This window comes from Daldinia caldariorum (assembly GCF_022478825.1).
Source record: "Daldinia caldariorum strain CBS 122874 unplaced genomic scaffold F4812scaffold_5, whole genome shotgun sequence".
Lineage (NCBI taxonomy): Eukaryota > Fungi > Ascomycota > Sordariomycetes > Xylariales > Hypoxylaceae > Daldinia > Daldinia caldariorum.
The window spans coordinates 435,992-456,770 of NW_025953041.1; the positions used below are offsets into that span (position 1 = coordinate 435,992).

The 20,779-nt window shown below is 45.7% G+C and overlaps 6 protein-coding genes across 6 annotated transcripts; 3 read left to right on the forward strand and 3 right to left on the reverse strand.

Moving 5' to 3' along the window:
* Window positions 1-2,547: 2,547 nt before the first annotated feature.
* Window positions 2,548-4,863, reverse strand: F4812DRAFT_422310 (T-complex protein 1). The gene is made up of 3 exons (XM_047933651.1): window positions 4,497-4,863; window positions 3,024-4,416; window positions 2,548-2,962 (listed from the first exon to the last, which is right to left on the reverse strand). Exons 1-3 carry the CDS (start codon window positions 4,553-4,555, stop codon window positions 2,771-2,773), a joined length of 1,644 nt encoding a protein of 547 aa, XP_047791518.1. The 5' UTR covers window positions 4,556-4,863; the 3' UTR covers window positions 2,548-2,770.
* Window positions 4,864-5,060: 197 nt separating this feature from the next.
* F4812DRAFT_422313 (uncharacterized protein) lies at window positions 5,061-6,734 on the forward strand. Its single transcript, XM_047933652.1, has 3 exons — window positions 5,061-5,329; window positions 5,738-5,976; window positions 6,041-6,734. The coding sequence occupies exons 1-3, from the start codon at window positions 5,314-5,316 to the stop codon at window positions 6,692-6,694; spliced, it is 909 nt and encodes a 302-aa protein (XP_047791519.1). The 5' UTR covers window positions 5,061-5,313; the 3' UTR covers window positions 6,695-6,734.
* A 921-nt stretch (window positions 6,735-7,655) lies between these two features.
* F4812DRAFT_450480 (DUF155-domain-containing protein) lies at window positions 7,656-9,507 on the reverse strand (the record flags this gene model as incomplete). Its single annotated transcript, XM_047936094.1, has 3 exons — window positions 7,656-7,732; window positions 7,838-8,189; window positions 8,284-9,507. 3 exons carry the CDS (start codon window positions 9,505-9,507, stop codon window positions 7,656-7,658), a joined length of 1,653 nt encoding a protein of 550 aa, XP_047791520.1.
* Window positions 9,508-9,897: 390 nt separating this feature from the next.
* F4812DRAFT_422322 (uncharacterized protein) lies at window positions 9,898-12,548 on the reverse strand. Its single transcript, XM_047933653.1, has 5 exons — window positions 12,177-12,548; window positions 11,804-12,085; window positions 11,245-11,734; window positions 10,631-11,190; window positions 9,898-10,554 (listed from the first exon to the last, which is right to left on the reverse strand). The coding sequence occupies exons 2-5, from the start codon at window positions 11,856-11,858 to the stop codon at window positions 10,397-10,399; spliced, it is 1,263 nt and encodes a 420-aa protein (XP_047791521.1). The 5' UTR covers window positions 11,859-12,085; window positions 12,177-12,548; the 3' UTR covers window positions 9,898-10,396.
* Window positions 12,549-12,982: 434 nt separating this feature from the next.
* Window positions 12,983-14,201, forward strand: F4812DRAFT_422326 (ribosomal protein L37ae). The gene is made up of 3 exons (XM_047933654.1): window positions 12,983-13,322; window positions 13,564-13,728; window positions 13,803-14,201. Exons 1-3 carry the CDS (start codon window positions 13,273-13,275, stop codon window positions 13,864-13,866), a joined length of 279 nt encoding a protein of 92 aa, XP_047791522.1. The 5' UTR covers window positions 12,983-13,272; the 3' UTR covers window positions 13,867-14,201.
* Window positions 14,202-16,857: 2,656 nt separating this feature from the next.
* Window positions 16,858-19,507, forward strand: F4812DRAFT_322173 (uncharacterized protein). Its single transcript, XM_047931462.1, has 2 exons — window positions 16,858-17,782; window positions 17,851-19,507. Exons 1-2 carry the CDS (start codon window positions 17,434-17,436, stop codon window positions 19,464-19,466), a joined length of 1,965 nt encoding a protein of 654 aa, XP_047791523.1. The 5' UTR covers window positions 16,858-17,433; the 3' UTR covers window positions 19,467-19,507.
* The last annotated feature ends 1,272 nt before the right edge of the window (window positions 19,508-20,779 follow it).

A 20,779-nucleotide genomic window follows, 5' to 3' on the forward strand; every position in this document is an offset into this window, starting at 1 on the left:
GTGTCGATCCTGAGATCTTTGTTGTGATACATCATACCATTATTACCTTCCGCTCGGGCACGGAGACGCATGGTTATACGTAGGTAGGTTCAGAGTTAGATGCCACCTATCCTTACCTAAGCTGAGCGAGTACTGTAATTGATGAGGTAGGTATCGGGACAAACAAGCTACCGTAGTCTAGTCTAGTGCGTGAAACTTGTACGTCCCGGGCCGTGGCGGTCTGGGAGACGTCGGTATCCCAACCGGTTTGATATGTGGGAAACACAGACGTAACGCACGTAAGCTGTCGTATTCGGCCCGCGTGGATGTAAGTTTAGGTACCTGTTGTCTACTATGTAGTTTGGATCTGATCCGCTGCGTTTTATGGACGAATCCCGGTAGGAATGGCGGGTTGTTATTTCGCTGTTTGGCGTTTATCCGCGGAGAGGGAGAGTCCTGCTCGCTCTTAGTCGGTGCCGAAGGGAAGATGAATAATGGCTGACATTTAGGTACTAGGTATTAAGGCTAAGGTGGTACTGGCACATCTCGCTTGCGTTAGAAATATCCCGCTGTCAGATAGCCCATCCTAGTTAGAACGTGTACCTGTCTGTACAGATAGATAGGTCCATGATCCCCCCTTTACGTTGGGTCCCCTGCCCGCAAGAAATCATACCTATAGCAAGCCGTGCCAAAGGCACAGTTCCTGACTTAAGTGGCATATAATTCCGATCCTATGTGGGTACAGGGTAGTAGAAATATACAGCCAAGCCAACCCAGCTTCCAGCTCCTAGTTGTTACACCGATGCGTCTCACCTTAGGGCATCCTCACACGTATGCGGTAGGGCAACGACACTAGGTCCCTGCGTGGTTTAGGCATCGGCTTAAGTTGGACGACGTTTGACAGCAAAGCCGTTGGTGGTGCCTGCAGCCCAATGTATCGTTGTTGGTGTAGGTATGTAATGGCGACCCAGATCTCCGGGTTCTCCACGTTACATCATCTTGTTTGCAGAATACCTAATCTGGGTAGATGTGAATTAGTAGTACTACTATAATTTGATCAGACATTGTGGGTGGTAGGAGACGGCTCTATATGCCATATAATAGGGATAGAAGACCACGTCATTCGACTTTGATCATCGTTGTAAATAGAGTCAATACTATTGAGCTCGGCTTTATCCGTGTAATTCGAATTTATTGCCATATATACAGTTTAAGAATTAGGTACTCTTGCTTCTTGAAAAAGGGGTATATACATAATAAATTATCTAGCCGATAGATAAGAGATTATACGAGCGCCTCTGAGATCTTAACTGTCAGAGGGTGCCCGTGATGGATGTCGTATACAGAGTGAGTGTCAGAGGGCTAGTATGCAGTATATTGTAGATATCTAGTAACGCCTGGCCTTCTAACCTCCTTCGAGAGAGACGGCTACCCTTTACATAGACGATATGTCCCTTGTAGTATCCACATATCCACATATTCATGACATTAACTACCTAAATTTTAAGCAAGTGCTGTCTGCATTCATTGCTACAGATATAAGAAGAAGCTAATATGAATACGCCTAAAAGTTGGACACGAAATACTTCGTTATACCTCTAAGGTATCCATCCATATTAAGATTAATATGCACGGGAGAGGCAGATAGTATTGTCTCTTGCGAGAGCGTTTTGGGTTGGTATACTTAATAGGCTTCGTATTTTACAGCATAGATACCTACGGAGGCAGTTATCTCGACCCAAAAGACCTCAAGCATATGGGACAATTAAGTCCAATCATACCCATACCTGGGCAGGTACATGTTCATATCACGTTTAAGTATTTTATATGTCCCCCAGGCTCAAATCACCGGAACTTAATGATATTAGCAACAACTTGTGATACTTAAAAAACAGGGCTCACTGGCTTGTTCGTAGACGGTATATAAGTTAAAAAAGGTATTGGTAAACGGACTTGGATATAAACCCTACGTTAAATTTGAAGAGTTATCTCCTCGTTGTAGGACTCAGCTAAAGGGGGAGGGGGGGTAAGGGATACACGAAATAATAATATATATGTATGCCTCACCTTAGGCATTTATATGTACATTTATATGTATCCGGGTCACAGTCTTTCTGGTTTAGGTACTTGCGTTGCGAAGGTAACATGTATAAGGTACATATGGGTTGCCAGGCAGCAACAACCTGCAACCAGGTTTAACATAAGTAGACCTTTAAGGCGGCATTCTCTCATCCCTTGTCGGCGGCCACAAACCCAACATGGCTCTGGTCTAGTGGTTAATGAAGTAGGGCTAGAAATAACCCTTAGCCGGGTTTTTCGTAGGACTCTCAGTTCGAGAGCACTCCAGGGCGGCAGTAGGCCAGCTGTTCAGGTCAAATGGAGGCGCTTGAGAATTGGGTTCCGATCCTTTTTTTTCTCGTTTGATTGAACATCGCTTTTTTTTTTTATTTTTTTTTTTATTTTTTTTCCTCTCTACAACCCGATACTATTTTTCTCTTCTTAGAAGAGAACATGGTAAGACAGAGATATGGTAGTTAGTGCACGAGAAAGGTCTAATTAACAATACGACGTTACTATAGAATCGGATATTCTAGGGTTATTCAAGCAACTTGCGATAGGAAGACCGAGTCGTCACTTCAAATAAAACTGATAAGTTACGGGTAGACTATCGAGCTTCGCTTTTAGATCTAGTCAATTCATGCTATCGATATCCCTGGTATCTGTAGGTTGACCGTCTATATCCGCGTCCAGTCCCGATATGTCCCCAAAAGACCCTAAACAAGCTTTTGTTTTAGTCTTCATCCCAGTTGGGGTTGGGTCCCGGAGGCTTCGGTCCACCAGCTTGCCTGGCCACAATGATTTGGTCTACAGAAAGCACCGTCCGTGCTGCCTCTGTCGCCAATTTGATGGCCCAAGACTTGGTGACCATAAGGTCGAGGACGCCTTCCGCCTTAGCATCTAGTACTCCGGTGCCGTCGTTGTTCTGCGACAAGATAATGTTAGCATTATGGGTTTAATATAAACAAGGGGGCTGAAGCCCTTACCTCTATATCAACACCTATGGTCAAGCCGTCCTTCTTGTTGTGCGCCGTGTATAGCCTGCTCAAGACCTCGGTAGCGTCTAAACCGGCGCTCTCTGCTATAGTTCGTGCTACAACCTCAAACGCCTCACCATATTTCCGGATAGAGTATTGCGGCAAGCCTGATGTCTTGTCGGCGAAAGCTTGTATCCTTCCCACGAGTTGTATTTCTGTGGCTCCTGCACCGGGGACTAGCTGTGCGTCACGGGTGATAGCTTTCACCACGTTGACACCATCATCCACTGCTCGCTCCACGTCGTCAAGATGGTTCTGTGTAGCACCTCGAAGGACGATGGTTGCCGTCCTTGTGACTTCGTCTTCTTGCCTGAATACCGTCACGCGGTCTCCTCCGATTTCGAGAGTCTCGACAACGTCTACGGATCCCATCTCATCAGGCATGGGTGCACCTAACCTTGCAAGGGGCGTAGCGCCAACAACTCTGCAAACTCGTCGTAGTTCAAACTTGCTGAGAATCTTGATGACGAGTATGCCGTACCGGTTGAGGTAGTGCAAAGCGAGTTCTCCTACGGTAGAACCGGCGATGACAACTCTCAATCCAGCGTCATGTAACTCCTTGATAGCAGCTTCTAGCTGTTCTTCCTCTCCCTTGGTGAAGTCCATCATTTCCTTAGCATTGTGTAATAGCACGGTGCCCTTGGTCTCGGTCTGACTTATGTCGATGGCACAGGAGAAAACTCCAACCTTAGCCTTGGTGGCCTTCTTGACAGATCCATCCGGTTCCTTGGGGAAGACCATGCCCTTCACTACTCTGCTCTGCTCCAAGCTTCCACCCAATATCTTTACTACTCGAATGTTGTCGACATTGAAGTTAACGGGGTTCTTGGGCAGCACGGCCAGAACAGCCTCAGAGACGAGAGTAGATAGTGTATCCTCGTTTCCGTTCTGCTTGCTGGCCACCACCGTTCGAATTGCCTTGCTTAGCTGCTCCTGGTTCCTGATATCTTCCACCTTATCCACCACGAGTTCCTCTAAAGCCTCAAGAGCAAATGCCTGAGCGCGCTCGTAACCTGTGACTATATCGGCAGTCTTCAGGCCCATCCGTAGCAGATCTTCGGCTTTCTTAAGGAGCTCGCCGGCAAGTACTATAACAAGGTTTGTAGCATCGCCCATCTCGGCCTCCTGCTGTTGACTAGCCATAACTAGAAGCTTGGCGGCGGGGTGAACGACATCGAGCTCCTTTAAGATGGTTGCAGCATCAGAAGTGAGTATCATCTTTTGCAGATGATTTATAATGATCTTATTTCGACCAAAGGGTCCTAAGGAGGTCTGGACGGTAGAGGCGATAGCACGGCAAGCATCGATATTTCGTAATACGGCTCCATCTTCGGCGTCGTAGCTAGATTATTAGGGTTATATGGTTAGGCATCTTTTTTTTCTATTTACTATAGATTACTTATAGGGTGAATGATAACGTACCTGTTATAACCTTGCTTGAATAGGCCAGCGTTTGGCGCGTTTGGAATGTTGAGAGACATTTTTGGTGATTCCTCGCTGGGTTAGATGTCCAACTTTTATTATCGAGTCGGAAAAACCAGGGGTGAAGAAGTTGAGGCTATCAGATGTATTAAATGTAGTATTAAAGTGAGAGGTTCCAAAGTTCAAATGTTGAAGCTTCCACTACTAGGAAAAAAAGTTAGTGGGGCAATACCTACCTAGGTCCTAAAGCTTGCTGGAAGTATATTATACATCCCTCCTCATTCCTTCCGAGGTTCTCACGTTCTTTTGAACTTTATTTTAGCTTTATTTTAGCCCTTGTTGCACCTTATGTACCTAGGTATATACCGATGTATCTAAGATGTCTGATGTATTTTTTACTTCTGCGGAGCTAAGCAAGCAGCCTTGCATCAATAAAATGGGTCACTACGTGCGTATTATCCAATAAGCCCTTAAAAAGTTACTACTATGTTACTATGTATTGTACATAGTAGGAGGTAGGTATGTAAAATAGGTAGCCTCGTTCCTTAGCAAAAAAAAAGGTAAGGTACTACCTATTTCGTCGCGCCTTGTTATCTGCGTCGTCTTTTGTTCTCTTCGTCATCTTATTTTCAACTTCACCGTCGCATCTTCGTCACACACACATACACACATATCCACCCACGCAATCAGTTTTTTTCTTTTTTTAATTTTATTAACTGTGATCTAATATCAGTACCTTCCATCAATCAATTCTCAGTCTCATAATCAGATCTGAATCTATGTGTAGTTGCGACTGCTGTCGCATTCTATTATAAAGATGGCTCCGCAGAGTAGTAAGTACACTTTCAATTATCGCGACTTACCAGCGCGAACAAGTTTAATCAGGATGCGTAATGACCACCACCTCTGTGTTTTTGTTTCGTATCCCTCTTCCAAATTAATTATCTCCCATTAAACCTACTGGTTATTTTGCCATTGTGGTTTTCTCTCACCACGCCTTCTCTCCCACGTCAGTAACCAATAATGAACCTTCCGCCCTTATTTCGATTTAATCCCCGACAGGGAAACTCACCGGTTCCTATTGAACATACTGAACCTTCTGAGTCTGCTGTGTCTGCTGAATCTACTGAATCTACTGAACCTCAACTGTCTTCGGAAATTGACGATAATGCTGCTCAGGGTTGGGATCACGCATTGCTAGAATATACTGCGGACGGCGAGCTAACTATGAAATTTCGCAGTTAACCCACCTGCTCTACCTCCCACTGTCGAAGAAGCCTACCGACGCAAATGTATCCAACTAAAAGAGCGTACCAAAGAGATCGAGGACGAGACAAAGGCCTACCAGTTGCGACTTAACCGGCTCCAGCGACAAGTCCAAAAACTACGTCTTGAACGCGCATTCCTCCTCGAGCAGGTCGCCAAGCGCACAAGCACTAACGTAGAGGATTCCGAGGGCAGCCCTAGTCCACCACCAACTGTATGTGCTAATTTCCTACTTATTGTAGACGTTTACATTAAACAGATTTCTAACCATCTAGCAGCCTAAGGACAAGCCGCTTCGAACGAAGCGTGGGCATAGAAAGCCGTCCCTGCTCCCAGTCTCCGAGCCGGGCACCGGACCTAGCGCACCTTTTATCGGCCAGAATATAACGACACTCTCACCAAGCTCCGACGCTTATTCACACTCCCAGCTCGACCAAACCCGCCTGAATGGTATCGCTAAACGGCCCAAGCGACCTAGCAATGCCTTCGAAATTTACTGCAACGACACTCGACCGGTCCTCCAGGCCCAACATAAGGAAAAGATTGCGGCAGGAGAATTCCGTCTCGAAGAAGAGCTCGCGCGGGGCTGGAAGGATCTACCGGAGAAGGAAAAGGAGGAGTTCCAGGTTCGGTATGAGCAAGAACTAGCCCAGTACAAGGAGGCTGTCGAGGAGTACAAGCGCGAAGCCAAGAGCGCTGCTCGTGAGCGCTCGCGCAACCGAGATCGAGACCACTTCGGCAGCATCTCTAGCAGTAGACGCGGCGGCGGAGGTGGTGGACGTTCAGCTCGCTTCGAAGAGGTCCATGACGAAGAAGGAGACGAAGACCAGGATGTCGAGATGGCGGACCCTGGTGATCACGAACCGGCAGGGGATCAGGATACAGACCCGGAAACAGAGGTCGACGAGAATGACGGCGCAGCGGATGATTAGAGGCGCAAACGCCGCGCCTACTGGTGGCAGAAATGAGAGGTTTCTTTTTCTTTTCTTTTCTTTTATGCCGGCCCTTAAAAAAACATTTGGCGTTTATGGTTAAAGGGGGGACTTTGGTTTATTTAGCACCGGCCTTTGGCCTCTGTAGTGTAGGATTAGGATCCCCCAGGTGGTATTATTATTATTATTATTATTACTACTACTACTACTATGCTAGGCTGGCAAAGCTAGGAAGTTTAGATTAATACCTAGCGTTAATGAGTTGCGGAGAATGAGATTGAGCATATTAATGAGAAACCGATGAGAGTCAGCTGGTGGGAAAAGATACTACGTGCTTTGGTTTCTGTTGTTGCGTCGAGTGCAAGGGAAGTGCTATGTAAGTAAAATACCTAAGTAATTTGAACTTGTCAAATTATTAGAGATAGATTTATTCATATACGCCATCTTTTTCATAGAGCAACGTTTTGCTATGAAGTTTTCACAAGGTCAATATTGTCAAGAGAGACTGTGGATGGAAATAACGTGAAGAGGAACTATAGCACCTGATGTAAATATCGATGAATATATTATTTATTACTGCTACTGCCGCTTAATTCCGACATGATTTTTGACTTTATGTACCTATAACCTATATACGATGCAACGATGCCTATCCTGTTATTAGAAGAGGAGGAGGTATTAGAAACCCGTAATCTAGTACACAGCCCAAACGCCAAAAGCTGTGATGTGCGTGTTCTATACTGTACGTACCTAATGTACACGATATGAGCAAGAGCAAGGTGACCTAATGTATGAGGTATGTGTGTATGCTATCTAACCTATGCGCCCGAACACCGCTATTCCTTGCTTGATTTGTATACCAATGTAGAGACACACGCAAATTAATCTCGCTAGCTCGTCTTGATAGTGATGAGAGATACGGGATGGAATGGACTGGACTGGGCTAGTCTAGGTAGTTTAGTTAGTCTACGCCCGCGTAGAGGTCGACGACGATGTTGACAGCTGCGACTAGGATCTCGGCGGCGATGAGGACGATGACTGCGGAAGTCAGTTACTGAGCTTATTTCATCTGAAGAGCTAGTAGACCATATAGGAGGGGAGAAGGTTGGCGGGAATAAAAGAATATGTTAAAGTGCTACATACCGATCCATTCAAGCATCTCGCCATGGCCATGGCTTAGTTGGTCCTTGAGCACGGCGAGCAGGTCAGCGATGACGTCGAGCCGCTCCGTGAGCAGACCGACGCGCTGGTCCATCTCGAGGTAGCTACGGACGGCCTGGTACACAGGCTCGAGATGAGGCTCGACCCAGAAGAGCTCAGGGGTATCGAGCACGCTGCCGTTGAGGTGGATGCTAATACGCAAAATGAACAGCTCGCCGATTTGCATGTTGATTTGCGATCGCGGAAGCGAAATCTTGCCAGTCAACGCGATCTGAGTTGGAATATCCTTGCACGTATCAATTGTAGACGCGATGAGCTCCTCGAAAAGAGATGTCTATTTTTTGGTGGAAGGTTGGTTAGTATAGGTATATTTCAAAACCACCACAACACACACATGGCATAGGATATGAAAATAAGATATAGCTTACCTTGACGCTTTGCGCCAACGCGTGCGATATTGCTAGCTTCGTCATGTAGTTCCCTTTGTCTCTCAGCGTAATAAAGTCGTTGTATATTCGTGGTTGGTACTCGTTAGTGTAGTAGAAGTTGAAGCATTCCGTTTCCACATTGTCCGGGTCTAGTTTATCGATTTCGAATTTGGAGATTTCCTTCAGGAACCGCTGCTCATGCGCCAGTGACATTCCCCATATCACTACGACACCGTAGTCGAATAGGAATACTTCCGGCGTGTGTACCTGGGTATCGAAGTTGACATCTTGCTGTTGGTGATCGTGATGGGAATCGTTTATGGCGCTCTCATCCTCGGAACGTGTCGGGTAGGCGAGATTACTATGTGCATCCCGGCCACTACTGAATGGTTGCTCAGTATCTGATGCGCCATCTTGTTGTGATTGTAGGTTTCGTAAACTTTCTCTCTTGTACGCGTCTGAGTGTTCCTCTACTTCACCCGTAGAATGTCTCCTTTCGTAGGTCTGTATCGGCGTTTGCCGTACTTCCTCGACCGGCTCAGCTCTCTCTACGGATTTCCCAAGCGTGTAATTATATGGGGTATATATGCACTCGTCAATTAGCTTCGGATTTGCTCCCCGGCTCTTAGCCTTGCTTTTGAGGAACCGCATCAAGCCATCCATCTGATATCTTGTTGCAGTACAGTAAGCCGTCACACGTGGTAGCTTTTCACGGTCTGCTTTGCCCAAACGCGCTGCATCTCTTCTTGCAGTAGGATCTTTTATGCGTGTATATTGCGAGTAGACGTCTCTACCGCTCTCCTCGTCTGGTCCCTCTTCGTCAAGCTCAGGGTTCGGTAACAACTTAAGCTTCTGTGCATTTTTAGAGCTTCGTTGGGGTCCAATTTTTGGCACAGGGCTGGCTGCTGGCGGAAGAGCACTGAAGACGGCGCCGTGGCTGTTACGTCGGCGCAGTCGGTTATTCAGCGCGGAAAGCATAGGCGGTGGGCCAGCGGAGCTGGTACCCGAGGCTGTAGAGCCGACGAGGCGTGCATGGCCGAAATGGCTTGGTGTATTAGGCGACGAACTTAAAGATGAAGGATCCGGGTCGATGGTTCTCGTTACGGGGTTAGGGTGGAAGGTTACGTTGCGCGAGCTTCTGGGACGGGTTGCATCTTGTCGTAAGAGAGGAGTTCGCTCAGAAGTCGAGCTAGAGCTGGTCGAAGCTCTCGGTGACGAAGCCATCGTGATTCTAATCTACCTAGACGAGATGCGATTTCATATACCGGATGCTACCGTGTTGCCATATATGCAAGCCGAAATTCGTAGCCTTAATTATTTGCTCGTCTTATCCTGGAAATAACAATAACTTCAATTTAGAGAAGTAATTAATTCCCAAGAGCTACAAAAAGTCGTGAGAGAAACAAAGCGCTTAAACTTGCAATCAAAGTCGGTGTGATAATAGGAGTAAGAGTGAATGGTTTTACGGCCTAAGAGGTTCTAGAGATGCAATTCTCGAAGCTAAGAGGAAGCTTTGTCTTATGACGTTTGACGAATTGACTAAAAGATCCAAGGAAAAAAAAAAATAACTATGTAAAGCTAGCCCGACTTTATTAACTTCAACCCCTACGACTTTTTTTCTTTTTGCGGAGAACCTACCAAGAGAGCTTTAGTATTTATATGTATACACAATGAAAAATATATATCGTAAATACATATCAGTACCTCCTAACCAATGCAAATCACAACCTTACCTTATCCATTATGCATGCCTAATTTTGCTCCCGTGAGGTCCTCTTAAGCATTTTTATTATGCACAACATCTGCTTATTGCCTATATACATGTACTTCGTGAGGCATAAAATAAGAAACTATATCCCATTATGTACTGTTTCTTAAGTCTCTTTCATCCACAGATCTTAGCCTCGTCCTTAGAATACCTACTTACCTTACCTAGGTACCCAAGGTAGCTATTCATTTATTGGTACGGCCCCTGACAGTTTAAGAGTTTACCTAGGTAGCTCCGTATTATCTCCCGAACTCCTACAGCCATAGATGCTAACTCATAACGCTAGCTACATGAAGCTGATACGATGCCCCTCCATTCATTCGGGACATTAAACCGAGGAGAAGATTACGCGTCGATGAGCTTCGTCTCTATTGTGAAGCCGGCCTTGTTGAGACGATCAATATATCCCTGACCTAAACATGCAGGAGTATAAATGCCTCCTGGAAGATCGAGGTCGTCTTGTAATATTGTGCAAGCAGCTTGGCTAACAAGCACTCCAGTTACTATGCCAGTCATCCAGTCATTAGCTTCAAGCTTCAAAGTCGTACGTAAGTAAAAGGCGCGTAGGAGGATGCTTACAATAATACAAGCCACCACTAAACTCGGCTTTACACCATGCCTGCTTGCCGATGCTTGGTTGGATGTCTGGCGTTGCGACTCCTCGGAACTGGATGTACTCCTTTGCTTGGTTGTCTTTACTCGTTCCTTCGCCGGGTTGATAGGCGTATTTAAGCACTAACTTTCGAACTGGTGGGCAGAACATGAATAATACGGTACCGACTGCGAGGGCGTAGTGCATCGCCATACCACGTAGGTGACTCTTGGCTCTTACGAATTCCCGATAGGTAAAGTTGGGGCCATAGAATTGCTTCTGCAACGACGGAACCTGTTTGAACAAGCCCCAGGTACGTTGTACAACTGCCGTGTTAGTCCCCGCAGTAAGGGACGTTGACATAAGACCAAGCTTGGGTATGGTATATAAGCCTGTTAGTCTTGAAAGGAACGACGGTTTGGGGGCTTCCTTCGAGTTCGGAACAGGCGATAGAGCATATGGCTTATGGGATTGAGCTATATCTTTCCAGTGAAAGACGTCGAAAAGTCCCAGGGCCGTATGGATAGTGCCACCCGATAACGCACCGCTTTAACGTGTTAGCCCTTCGCTTTTGACCCCTCCAATTGGGTTGACAACTTACTGTACCTCATGTATACCAGCTACAACGTCACCAACCGGAGCTGAGAGCTCGGAACGTATGAGTGATGCCATGGAGAAGGTCATCAAGTCTGATGGTGCAGACTCGATAGCGGCTTGGGGAAACATGCAAGCACCGCTTGCTTTGGCGGACGCTTCATACTTCCGGATCATGGACGCGTGCCAAACAGCCTCGCCCGTGCAATCGAAATAATGTGTCCCTGATTCTGCACAAGCCTTGAAGGCGAACTCTCCGTATTTTGCATACGAACCAACCGTCGTGATGAGCGCGAATGTCTTTTTGGCCAAGGTTGTAACGTCTTCATCATTGAGGCTGCATATCTCAATTTCTGGAGGCTGGCGGACAGTGTTCAGAGTTTTGCATCGTTCAACTACATTTAGAAGCTTGTTATAAGATCGACCTGCTATCGCCCATTTCAGGTCTGTCGGAAAATTCGTTGTAATATGTTCTGCAATCAATGACCCGGTATAACCTAGGTACCAAACAACAATTAGTCTTTCGAATATGTCAACTTTTTATATGGTAGCCAAGGTCAACTTACCAGTTGCGCCGAACACCACCAGGTCATATTGTCGCGAATGTTTCTTGAAGGGCATTTTGACTTCGGTTTGACGGCGATGCAATCCGGACGAATCCACACTGACGAGTAAAAGTACGAAATGACGGTAACACCAGACTAGATATATATATCAGATACCTATCGACTTTAGTCTCGATTTCGAAGTCAAGCACTCCTTCTATAAATCGAAGGACTATCTTAGGTAGGAGGTAGGTATTATACGAGCACAAAATACTTGGGAAGCATGGAGTATATATACCTAAGGTAACCACTCTCCTTTTTTTTTCTCCCTCTCTTAGGGTTTTACATACATTAGCTACATACATTAGATAGATACTAAATACAGCGAATGCAGATCAGAAGGTGTTTGATATTTCCTTACTCCATCTCCGGGACCGCCTCTGATAAACTGGGTGATATGCTAGGATACATACAGGAGGTTTTTTGCAGGAGGTAATCACGGAGCGCAGTTTTAGCTACGAAAGGAATCAGAGCCGTACATGCCTCGGCTTCACATCTCCAAACGAAAGAAAACTCCGGCGTTTCGTCAAGAACCATCCGGTTGAGAGCGCCGTAGGTTTCGGCAACGAGCCTAAAATGGTTTAGACTGAGAAGTGATCTACACAAGGATCATCCTGTGGCAGCTGGGCAGTTTCTCTCGGCCCTCTATAAACTTCTAGATTAGCCAATGGGATAGTGAGTTTCTAGTACGTGCTTAACAGGTGCCTTATGTACCCTGGCGGAATCGAGAATTAAATGAGCAGTCTTGGCATTTTCCCTAAAAAATCTTAAAAATATCTTACATTTTAAATAACTTTATTAAGAAAATTATAATAATTGAGAAAAAACAATTGCTATTTAAATTATTTTCTAAAGAATAATTTAATATGTATATTTAATTATTCATGTATTGTTCAGAAAGGTCAGTAAAATCGCAATGCCAAGACTGCTCATTTAATTCTCGATTCCGCCAGGTACCTAAGTATGTTTAAACAAATCGGAGGATTTTCTCAAGTTCTAAACCGTAGGTACACCGTACCTACCTTAGGTACCTAGGTTCCCAAATCTTAATTGGTTGATTGGCAAGTGGCTGGCTCGGTTTGTCATCCGAGTCACCTGACAGCCTGATTAACTATCTTATCAGCTTATCTAAATCTATTTCCTCCTTTTCCGTGTTAACACTTTCTTAACGTGGTCCAAGCTTCTGTTTCTTTTTTTCTTTTGTCCTAGGTTCCCACTTCGCTTAGACCCTAGTCTGGACCACCACCAAAGCCGTACTTTTCTCACAAAATCAAAAATTACCTAACGAGCTAGCAAAGCCCACTCAGCAAGCAAATCCAAACCTTAGATTTTGACTTGAGGAAATTTCCAATTTCGACCACAACCGAAAACACCCAACCCTTCTATCGTCATCCGCACTCCACGAACAAACCTCACATCCCTCAGACAAAATGACGAAGCGCACAAAGAAGGTCGGCGTTACCGGCAAGTACGGTACCAGGTAAGTAAATCATAGTTTTTTGTTGATATCTAACTACAAGAGTTTCCCTCGAGCCGTTATGTTGTCGCCGGTGGTCCAACGCGAATTGAGTTATTGGGACAAAAAATCCAATCTATTTCAATCCCTCAAAATATGGACATACGATATACGACATACGACATGCGGATATATATATATATATGTGCTCGAGGCGACGTATTTTCATATGAAGCAAACGACTAACGATTGCCCTTCCGGATAGATACGGTGCCTCGCTCCGAAAGCAGGTCAAGAAGATGGAAATCACTCAGCACGCCAAGTACACCTGCACCTTCTGCGGAAAGGTCACCGTAAAGCGCCACTCCGTCGGTATTTGGAACTGCAAGTCGTGTGGAAAGACTGTTGCTGGAGGAGCCTACACTGTCTCGTATGTTATAACTGCAATATCAGACTGCGCCGGAAGGACGAGATATATTGGTGCTAATACTACTTGTGTTACAGGACCGCTGCCGCGGCTGCCATGCGATCAACGCTGCGAAGATTGAGGGAGATCCAGGAGGTTTAGATGTGTGGCGAGGGGGAACGGCTATTTTCTTTGCATTTGGCTTCGGTGTACAGGAACACGGAATTTTCTACGCAAAACCATGAAGGGTCATGACAACGATCGATGAATCCCTCCCCTCAGTGGGCGTCGGTGAAATCACCTACGGATCATCGGTCATAACCAAATGCCAACAAGAATTACTATGAACAAAAAAAAACGTCCTGATTGTCGGAGTCACATTTCTACAGCTCGGCGTTATCCAATAATGCTCTTATGTGAAACCTACTTTCCAATGCCCTGCCTATGGATCCATAACGTCTTAAGCTCTATTGTCGAATTTGCGCTTTTCGAGTCATCGATTCGATCGAGATTTATTAGCAAGGGTTGGTCTAATAATAATAATAATATTCTAGGCACTCACTTTCGTTCAAGACGTCGACGTCGACTTGGTAGCCTTACGCAACTTAGTACCTATTGAATGTGTGGATATCTGACGTTAGAGTGGTAGGTGCCTATCGAAAAGCGATGGTGCGATTCGAGGACTTTTATCCCTGCCTAACTACTATGTTGAATTTGAGCCCAGCTGCCCTGGTGTAGGTATGTCGTCAGTTCTTTTACTTGCATGAGTCATTTGACTATCTACTAGACTCATTTCTCAAGCAAGATTTGACTTGACGCAAGATCGCAAGGCAGCACTTACGGGACAAGTGTCGCGTTAGGAACAGTCGTCTTCCGAGTTGCATGCGGTTAAACCAAACTACTCAGGGTTGAGCTACCTAGGTATGAATTATCAAATTCCAAAACGGGTATTAAAAGAACTGATCTGATCCCCTCATCCCGTAATCGGCTTTCGAGGTCCGAACCGAGCAGCTCGTTTACCTAGTACCTATCCTGCTATCCCGCCACACCAGATCTTCTATCTGGTGATATACTAGACTACTAACATGGTCTCCAACTGGCGTATATTTCATTTCCATCATTGGTCTGCTGGGATGTACCTGAAATCGAGCTTATTCCCCTTCCGGTAAATTACAGATCCCGTGGCACGTATACTGCTATTTAGCATCTTGGCTTATGAACCATGTACAGCATACCTATTGTCATAGCCGAAAGAACCGGAATCAGGAGTTTTCCCCTCCTTCAGATGGATGGAAGTACATTGAGATTTCCAACCGGGTATCGGTGGGTTTCCAACCCGGTCGTGCGTAAGATGTACTAGTAAGTGGGTAAGAATTACACGGGGGAACATATTACGTCCACAACCGTTTTATTAAGGGGAGAAGAAAGTTATGGTCGACTATTCGGAAGATCAAGGGGAAGACGAGTGATGCAGCATAGTGCATAGTGCACACATACCTACCCTCATCATACCTTGTATACCTTGTATACCTTGCATAGGAGGTAGCTATTTCTACAGTACTATCCAATAAATCGATGCAAGCACCTAAGGTAGGTATAATTTATACTTATACCTATCCCCCTTTCTACACCGGGTATTCGTACGTTCTTGGTACGCTTGAGGGACCTTGTTGGCACCTGGCAAAACGACGTTAAATTTGGAAAGTCGCAAATGCGCTTTACCCAGTTTACTACTGTGTATTAGCAGCAACCAAACTCTCAATGTTGACTTTCCTTTTTTCCTCTTTTTTACTCATAATTTCACGAACCTCTTCGGGAAAACATTTTAAATACGTCAGCATCTTTTTCCAAATACTTCCGTCTAAACTCGGAGCTGATCCTCTTAAGTGTAAGTGGTTTACTATCGAGAAGTTCCGGTGGGTTGAAAACGAAAGTACCTAGGTACTTACCACCCGTTTACGACGGAAAGGCATTAAGGTTCCAATAGAGGTACCTGTTGTACGACATCTACGTCTACTTCTACGTATTGTACATAGTCATAGGTACTATATACAAATCCGTGCACGAGATAACAACAGCAGCATCTATTCGAGTCATTTTGGCCCGCTCTTAAGTCATTGCTTAACATCATTTACTACTATTATTAAAAAGTCAGGTCTTTTTTCTATGAAGCCCTAATTATCTCGAATACGGAACAGAGTTGAGACCGCCTACGTTCAGCTGCCACCGAGAAAAGTACCTAATAAAGTACCGAATACTTACTTACCTGATTCACCCCACTAAAATAGGGTCCAGGGTTCAGTTGGCGTCATCTGATTGGGTCAGGCACGGGGAACGCTTGGACCAGTTCGAGGTGGCAGCGCTAAATGACAAAATTCCACGCGCTTTCAGGCACCCCTCTATTCTCTTTCGAATCTTTCTACCTATTGCCAACCACCAAATCCACAAACCCATAAACCCGCCCACTTCAGCGTTTCTAGTAACTCGCCTAGCACCCATATTCCCATATCTCATATCCCATACTGCCATATATCGAAGCAAGGCAACGGGGAAGAAAAGTACATGTGTTCGAGTCATCTGTTTTTTATTATTATTTTTTTTTGCCTTCCCTCTACGGAATAATTCATCGATCACCTATTTACTTTACTTATTCTCTTTTTTCTTCTCTTATCCATTTTTAAAAATAAAATAAAATAAAAATCCGCGCCGAACGAGAACCAAACCGAACTTGCTAGACCCAGGCCATCCTTTTTTTTTTCCATCGAAATTCCACCCCCGGTTCTTCTCACCTTGGGGTGTAGTATCTACGCCACAATACGATACCTAGTACAAACATTAGAGTTGTATAAGCTCCAAAACTCCAGCACAACACAGCACAGTACAATACAGTACTAACTCATTCAAACTTTCCGCCACATCAAGTTTGGGACAAAGATCGACTTCACTGGTTAACCCAAGAATATAGTTTGTTTCTTCCAAGCTTTCATATACATCTCGTTTATGAGCAGCGTTGGAACTTCTTCGGAGGCGATTCCCGAGGTCATTATTCCAAACCGCAACGTCTGAAAAGAGAAGGGGTGATTTTGAAAGCACTTCCTAGTATCCTCCAATAAAATAAGGCAAAAGCACTTTACGCACCTTACGCACCTTACGGCAACATAACATATATGTACTGGATATAGTACTAGACATAGTACAGGAGGGCACGCACCTGCAATCACCGTCATTCACAATTGACACAGCCATTTATCTTCCGGACCCCATCTACTATTTCTCTTACTATTTACTACCTTTCACTTACCTTACACTTTACCTATCTCACACTTACCTACAATCTAGGTACTTATTTACGTACTGCACTGCACTGCACTACACTGCATTGCATTGTACTCTTACAGTGGGCATATTGCTTTTGCTTAACCTAACACCCCCCTCGAATATTATCATATTATTGTATCATCGACAGACAACCTCCCACTCCCCATTCCTACTCCCACCTTCACCTTATCAATCTACGAATCCACACAGTCCGCTTCAAACATCGAATCCACCCACCCAACTCTCTGCTTACATCCTGCATATCCTACTTTCAATAACGAATTAACGATCACCCGTTTCGGAGTCATTTATTGCTCAGCCTACGCTCCGGCAAAGATTTAAATTCAGACTTACTTCAAGTCACTTATATGTTGTATTCTCAACATCAACAGTCCATGAAAATCTGCCCTGATGGCTGATCAATGTATTGTTTGTCTAGAAAATCTAGACGTTCAATCGTCGCCACCACTGTCGCAATTGCCGATACCTTTAGACGCCGACGGGGTGTCGAGTAACTCCTCCCCCATAACAACGTCTAAAGTTACAAGTGCGCTGGCACGATTATCATCAAAGTCCCCACTTGGCAGCACCTCCTCTAGTACCGCCCACCACAATGACGAAGGGCATAGGATTGCTGTCATTCACGTTTGCGGCCATACTTTGCATGATGCTTGTTTACGAGAATGGACTGGAAAGGCAAACAGCTGTCCCATTTGCCGCCAAGCCTTCCACTTGGTGCATGTTTACGATAAAGTCGGAGGTAAGTTGAAATGCCTTGCGATTCTAGCTATACCCTCTCGGCGCAAGCAGCTAACCAAAATTTACTAGGCAACCAACTATCCTCGTATAAGGTAGAAGATAAGAAACAAGTCGTCGAGTTCGATCCCCAAGCGTGGTTGGACGACAATCCCGAGATAGAGGAAGCGAGACCATGTCCCATCTGCGACCGAGCCGACCATGAAAATGTCCTTCTACTTTGTGACGGCTGCGATGCGCCCTATCATACATATTGCGTAGGTCTCGACGATGTGCCTCGGGGGCATTGGTTCTGTTTGGAATGCGCAGATACCGGCGCACACGTCGCGGCCACTGAGCTACAGGATGCGGATCTCGCAGGAGCCAGCTTTCCTGCCGGTAATTCCAGCTATTTGCCACGGACTCAGGCTAGCATGCGACGGACTAGGCAACAAGTCCGTTCGAACGAATGGCAGGGAGCATGGGGTCAAATCGCAGGCCGGGTTTGGGATGTGCTAGACCTTGATCTGGATAACCATGATGACGATGAAGCTCTGAGTACTTTCCGGCGATCTCAACAGCGTCTTGCAAGAGAGCAACGTGACTATCAGGAATGGCAGCAGCGTCTCCGTATAGCTAGCCACGTTGGAGCTCGCGATGTGTTCGTCAATAATATTTCGAATGTGGTACCTGTGCAACGACCCACACCGCCACCACCAGCTCCTCCACAGGAGACGGTGGAGGAGAAACAGGCCTGGGGTGCGCTAGAAAAAGCCATGGAGGCCACCAATCCCCCTAGTTCGAATCGTCCGACTTCGAGTCACCGAAAACGAAAGTCTCGTTCCATAACCGCATCTCCCGTTGAACCACCTCAGCAACCCGAGCGGAAGCTAAAGCGACCTCGGACACGTAGAGCTCCCACGACAGGGGAAGCTTCAACATCTAGTCGCCCCTCTGTACAAACCAATCAACTTGGAGCAGAGGGCTCAGGCTCAAATCCCGCATCTGCCTTATTGGATAATGACGAGCCTCCCTCTTTCCTTTCCTCACTATTAAAGGAAGTTGAGATGAGTACACCTTCAGACGACGAGAATATTCGTCCGCTCTTCACATTCTCCAAACCAATACCGGACCCGTCATCGCCGGCTTCGTCCCCGTCTCCGTCGGCCTTCAGCAGTCCTCGGGCCTTATCAACTACGCCACCGCCACGTGCGATTAATGATCGCCCTGGCTCGCCTGTCCCTCTCAGTTCACATATCGAGCCGATCTACCCACCTATGAATTTCTTGGCGAACCGAGGTAATGGGGAGCATAGTGATTCGGATTCGGGATCCCGCCGGAGAACACACCAACAGCCGGTCAATAAAGCGAGCGGTAGCTGCCCGGAAATTAGGCAGCCCCGGCCTCAACGACAACAATTAACACCTTCTAATGGGTATCTATCACGGTCACAAGATACGAGCCCCACACGTGCAGGATTGCCGTTCCAGATGAAGGAGAGCATAAGTGGAATCGTTAAAGACGCCCTTAAACCTCACTGGAAATCTGGACATATTACGGCGGATCAGTATGCTTCTATTAATCGCGACCTGAGCCACAAGTTGTATAAGGAGGTTTCGGATGAATCCCTCGACGAGGACGCTCGACAGCGGTTCGAGAAAATTGCAACCAAGGAGGTAGCAAGAGCAATCGCGGACCTCAAGGCGTGATAGGGTTTAATAGCGATTTTGTCACGACGAAGAACAAGAACAAATGGACACGGACACTGGGCATTTTTGCGTGGCGTTTTTTTACGGCTTACTGGGCATCATTGGAAGTTTGGGGCGACCTATAGAGCCATTGATGTTATCAAGATACCCTTGCGCGGAGTACTCTGCTTTAGCTCCTGAGGGGGTTGGCCCTCGGATGCGCCTCCTTTTTTCTTGCATACGCAGCGGCGTTTGGCATCGGATCAGCAAGCCTCGGAGGATATACGGGCGGATAAGAGCATGCATTATCTGTAAGGTTTGAGCATTTTCTCATCTTTTAATCTGGGATGAGGGGCCTTTTTGGGGGGGATGTGCTTCTACTGCTATTTCATAGCAATAGGAGGGTTTTTTTTTTGGATTTTTGGGACGTGTATAGCTATGGCATTAGATTATAGTGATAAAAAGAATAGGAATTCATGCACAACATATACGCCGTATCCTTTTCTTAAAACAAAATATTGCTAGTGATTCATCGAGTTATTTAATGCAAGCGAATATCCGAGTACCTGTTTGAAAACACATGGCGAAGTGAGACTGGCCGCCTTGTGCTTGTTTCATAAGTCTCGGGGTCTCGGTTCAATGAGGTGCATATTACTATTAATACGCGCCGAAGCTCATATGGATGTGAGTACCTAATCCAGGTACGTATGTACCTACATTACAGACTTTACATACATAGGTACATCATGTAATACGCACACAAGCCACACTTACTTAGCCCGCACCAGCCTTCCGACCCACTTAACTCTTTTTTTTTTTCCATCATATATTTTCACTTTGGGACATGCCCTCGACCTTCTTTCTTCTTTTTCCCTTTTCCAATACCAAGGCACCAATCCTTATCATCAAGACTTTCTCTCTCAAGAAGAATATACTCCCAAGACGTCCTGATCATTTACGCGTGCCGAGAACGAAATTTTTTAGGGCAGCCTTTTTTCGCTAGCAGTACCTGCAAGAAAATAACTGGGTTCGCTGTTAGATAGACGCTGCCGACATTCCTTTTTTTCTTCTTGGTTGTTTTTACCTATGTTCTTATTTTGGGGGGAGGGCTTTGGAGGTTAAGGTCATGGGAGAAGATAGACGCGCCGACTGACGGAAGTTTCTTTTCTCTGTATCCCACCCGTTTGGCTAGAGATACCTCATACATACATACATACCTACCTGCCTAGGCAAAGATCATGTGCATGAGGCTTTGGAGTAATCTGAGACCTTACTTATGTTATTGTCAGTGCGGATCTGTAGCAATAGCCTACCAGATGTATTAGATACCAGGT

Bases quoted from the DNA above. Each gene is read 5' to 3' on its own strand.
- F4812DRAFT_422310 (XM_047933651.1), bottom strand. From the start codon at position 4,555: ATGTCTCTCAACATTCCAAACGCGCCAAACGCTGGCCTATTCAAGCAA. The intron at 4,417-4,496 runs GTACGTTATCAT...CTAATAATCTAG, and splicing joins TTCAAGCAAGGTTATAACAG to CTACGACGCCGAAGATGGAG. The intron at 2,963-3,023 runs GTAAGGGCTTCA...ATCTTGTCGCAG, and splicing joins CCATAGGTGTTGATATAGAG to AACAACGACGGCACCGGAGT.
- F4812DRAFT_422313 (XM_047933652.1), top strand. The intron at 5,977-6,040 runs GTATGTGCTAAT...ACCATCTAGCAG, and splicing joins GCCCTAGTCCACCACCAACT to CCTAAGGACAAGCCGCTTCG.
- F4812DRAFT_422322 (XM_047933653.1), bottom strand. From the start codon at position 11,858: ATGCCCTTCAAGAAACATTCGCGACAATATGACCTGGTGGTGTTCGGC. The intron at 11,191-11,244 runs GTAAGTTGTCAA...AACACGTTAAAG, and splicing joins GCTGGTATACATGAGGTACA to CGGTGCGTTATCGGGTGGCA. The intron at 10,555-10,630 runs GTAAGCATCCTC...TGACTGGCATAG, and splicing joins TAGTGGTGGCTTGTATTATT to TAACTGGAGTGCTTGTTAGC.
- F4812DRAFT_422326 (XM_047933654.1), top strand. From the start codon at position 13,273: ATGACGAAGCGCACAAAGAAGGTCGGCGTTACCGGCAAGTACGGTACC. The intron at 13,323-13,563 runs GTAAGTAAATCA...CCTTCCGGATAG, and splicing joins ACCGGCAAGTACGGTACCAG to ATACGGTGCCTCGCTCCGAA. The intron at 13,729-13,802 runs GTATGTTATAAC...CTTGTGTTACAG, and splicing joins GGAGGAGCCTACACTGTCTC to GACCGCTGCCGCGGCTGCCA.
- F4812DRAFT_322173 (XM_047931462.1), top strand. From the start codon at position 17,434: ATGGCTGATCAATGTATTGTTTGTCTAGAAAATCTAGACGTTCAATCG. The intron at 17,783-17,850 runs GTAAGTTGAAAT...AAAATTTACTAG, and splicing joins TGTTTACGATAAAGTCGGAG to GCAACCAACTATCCTCGTAT.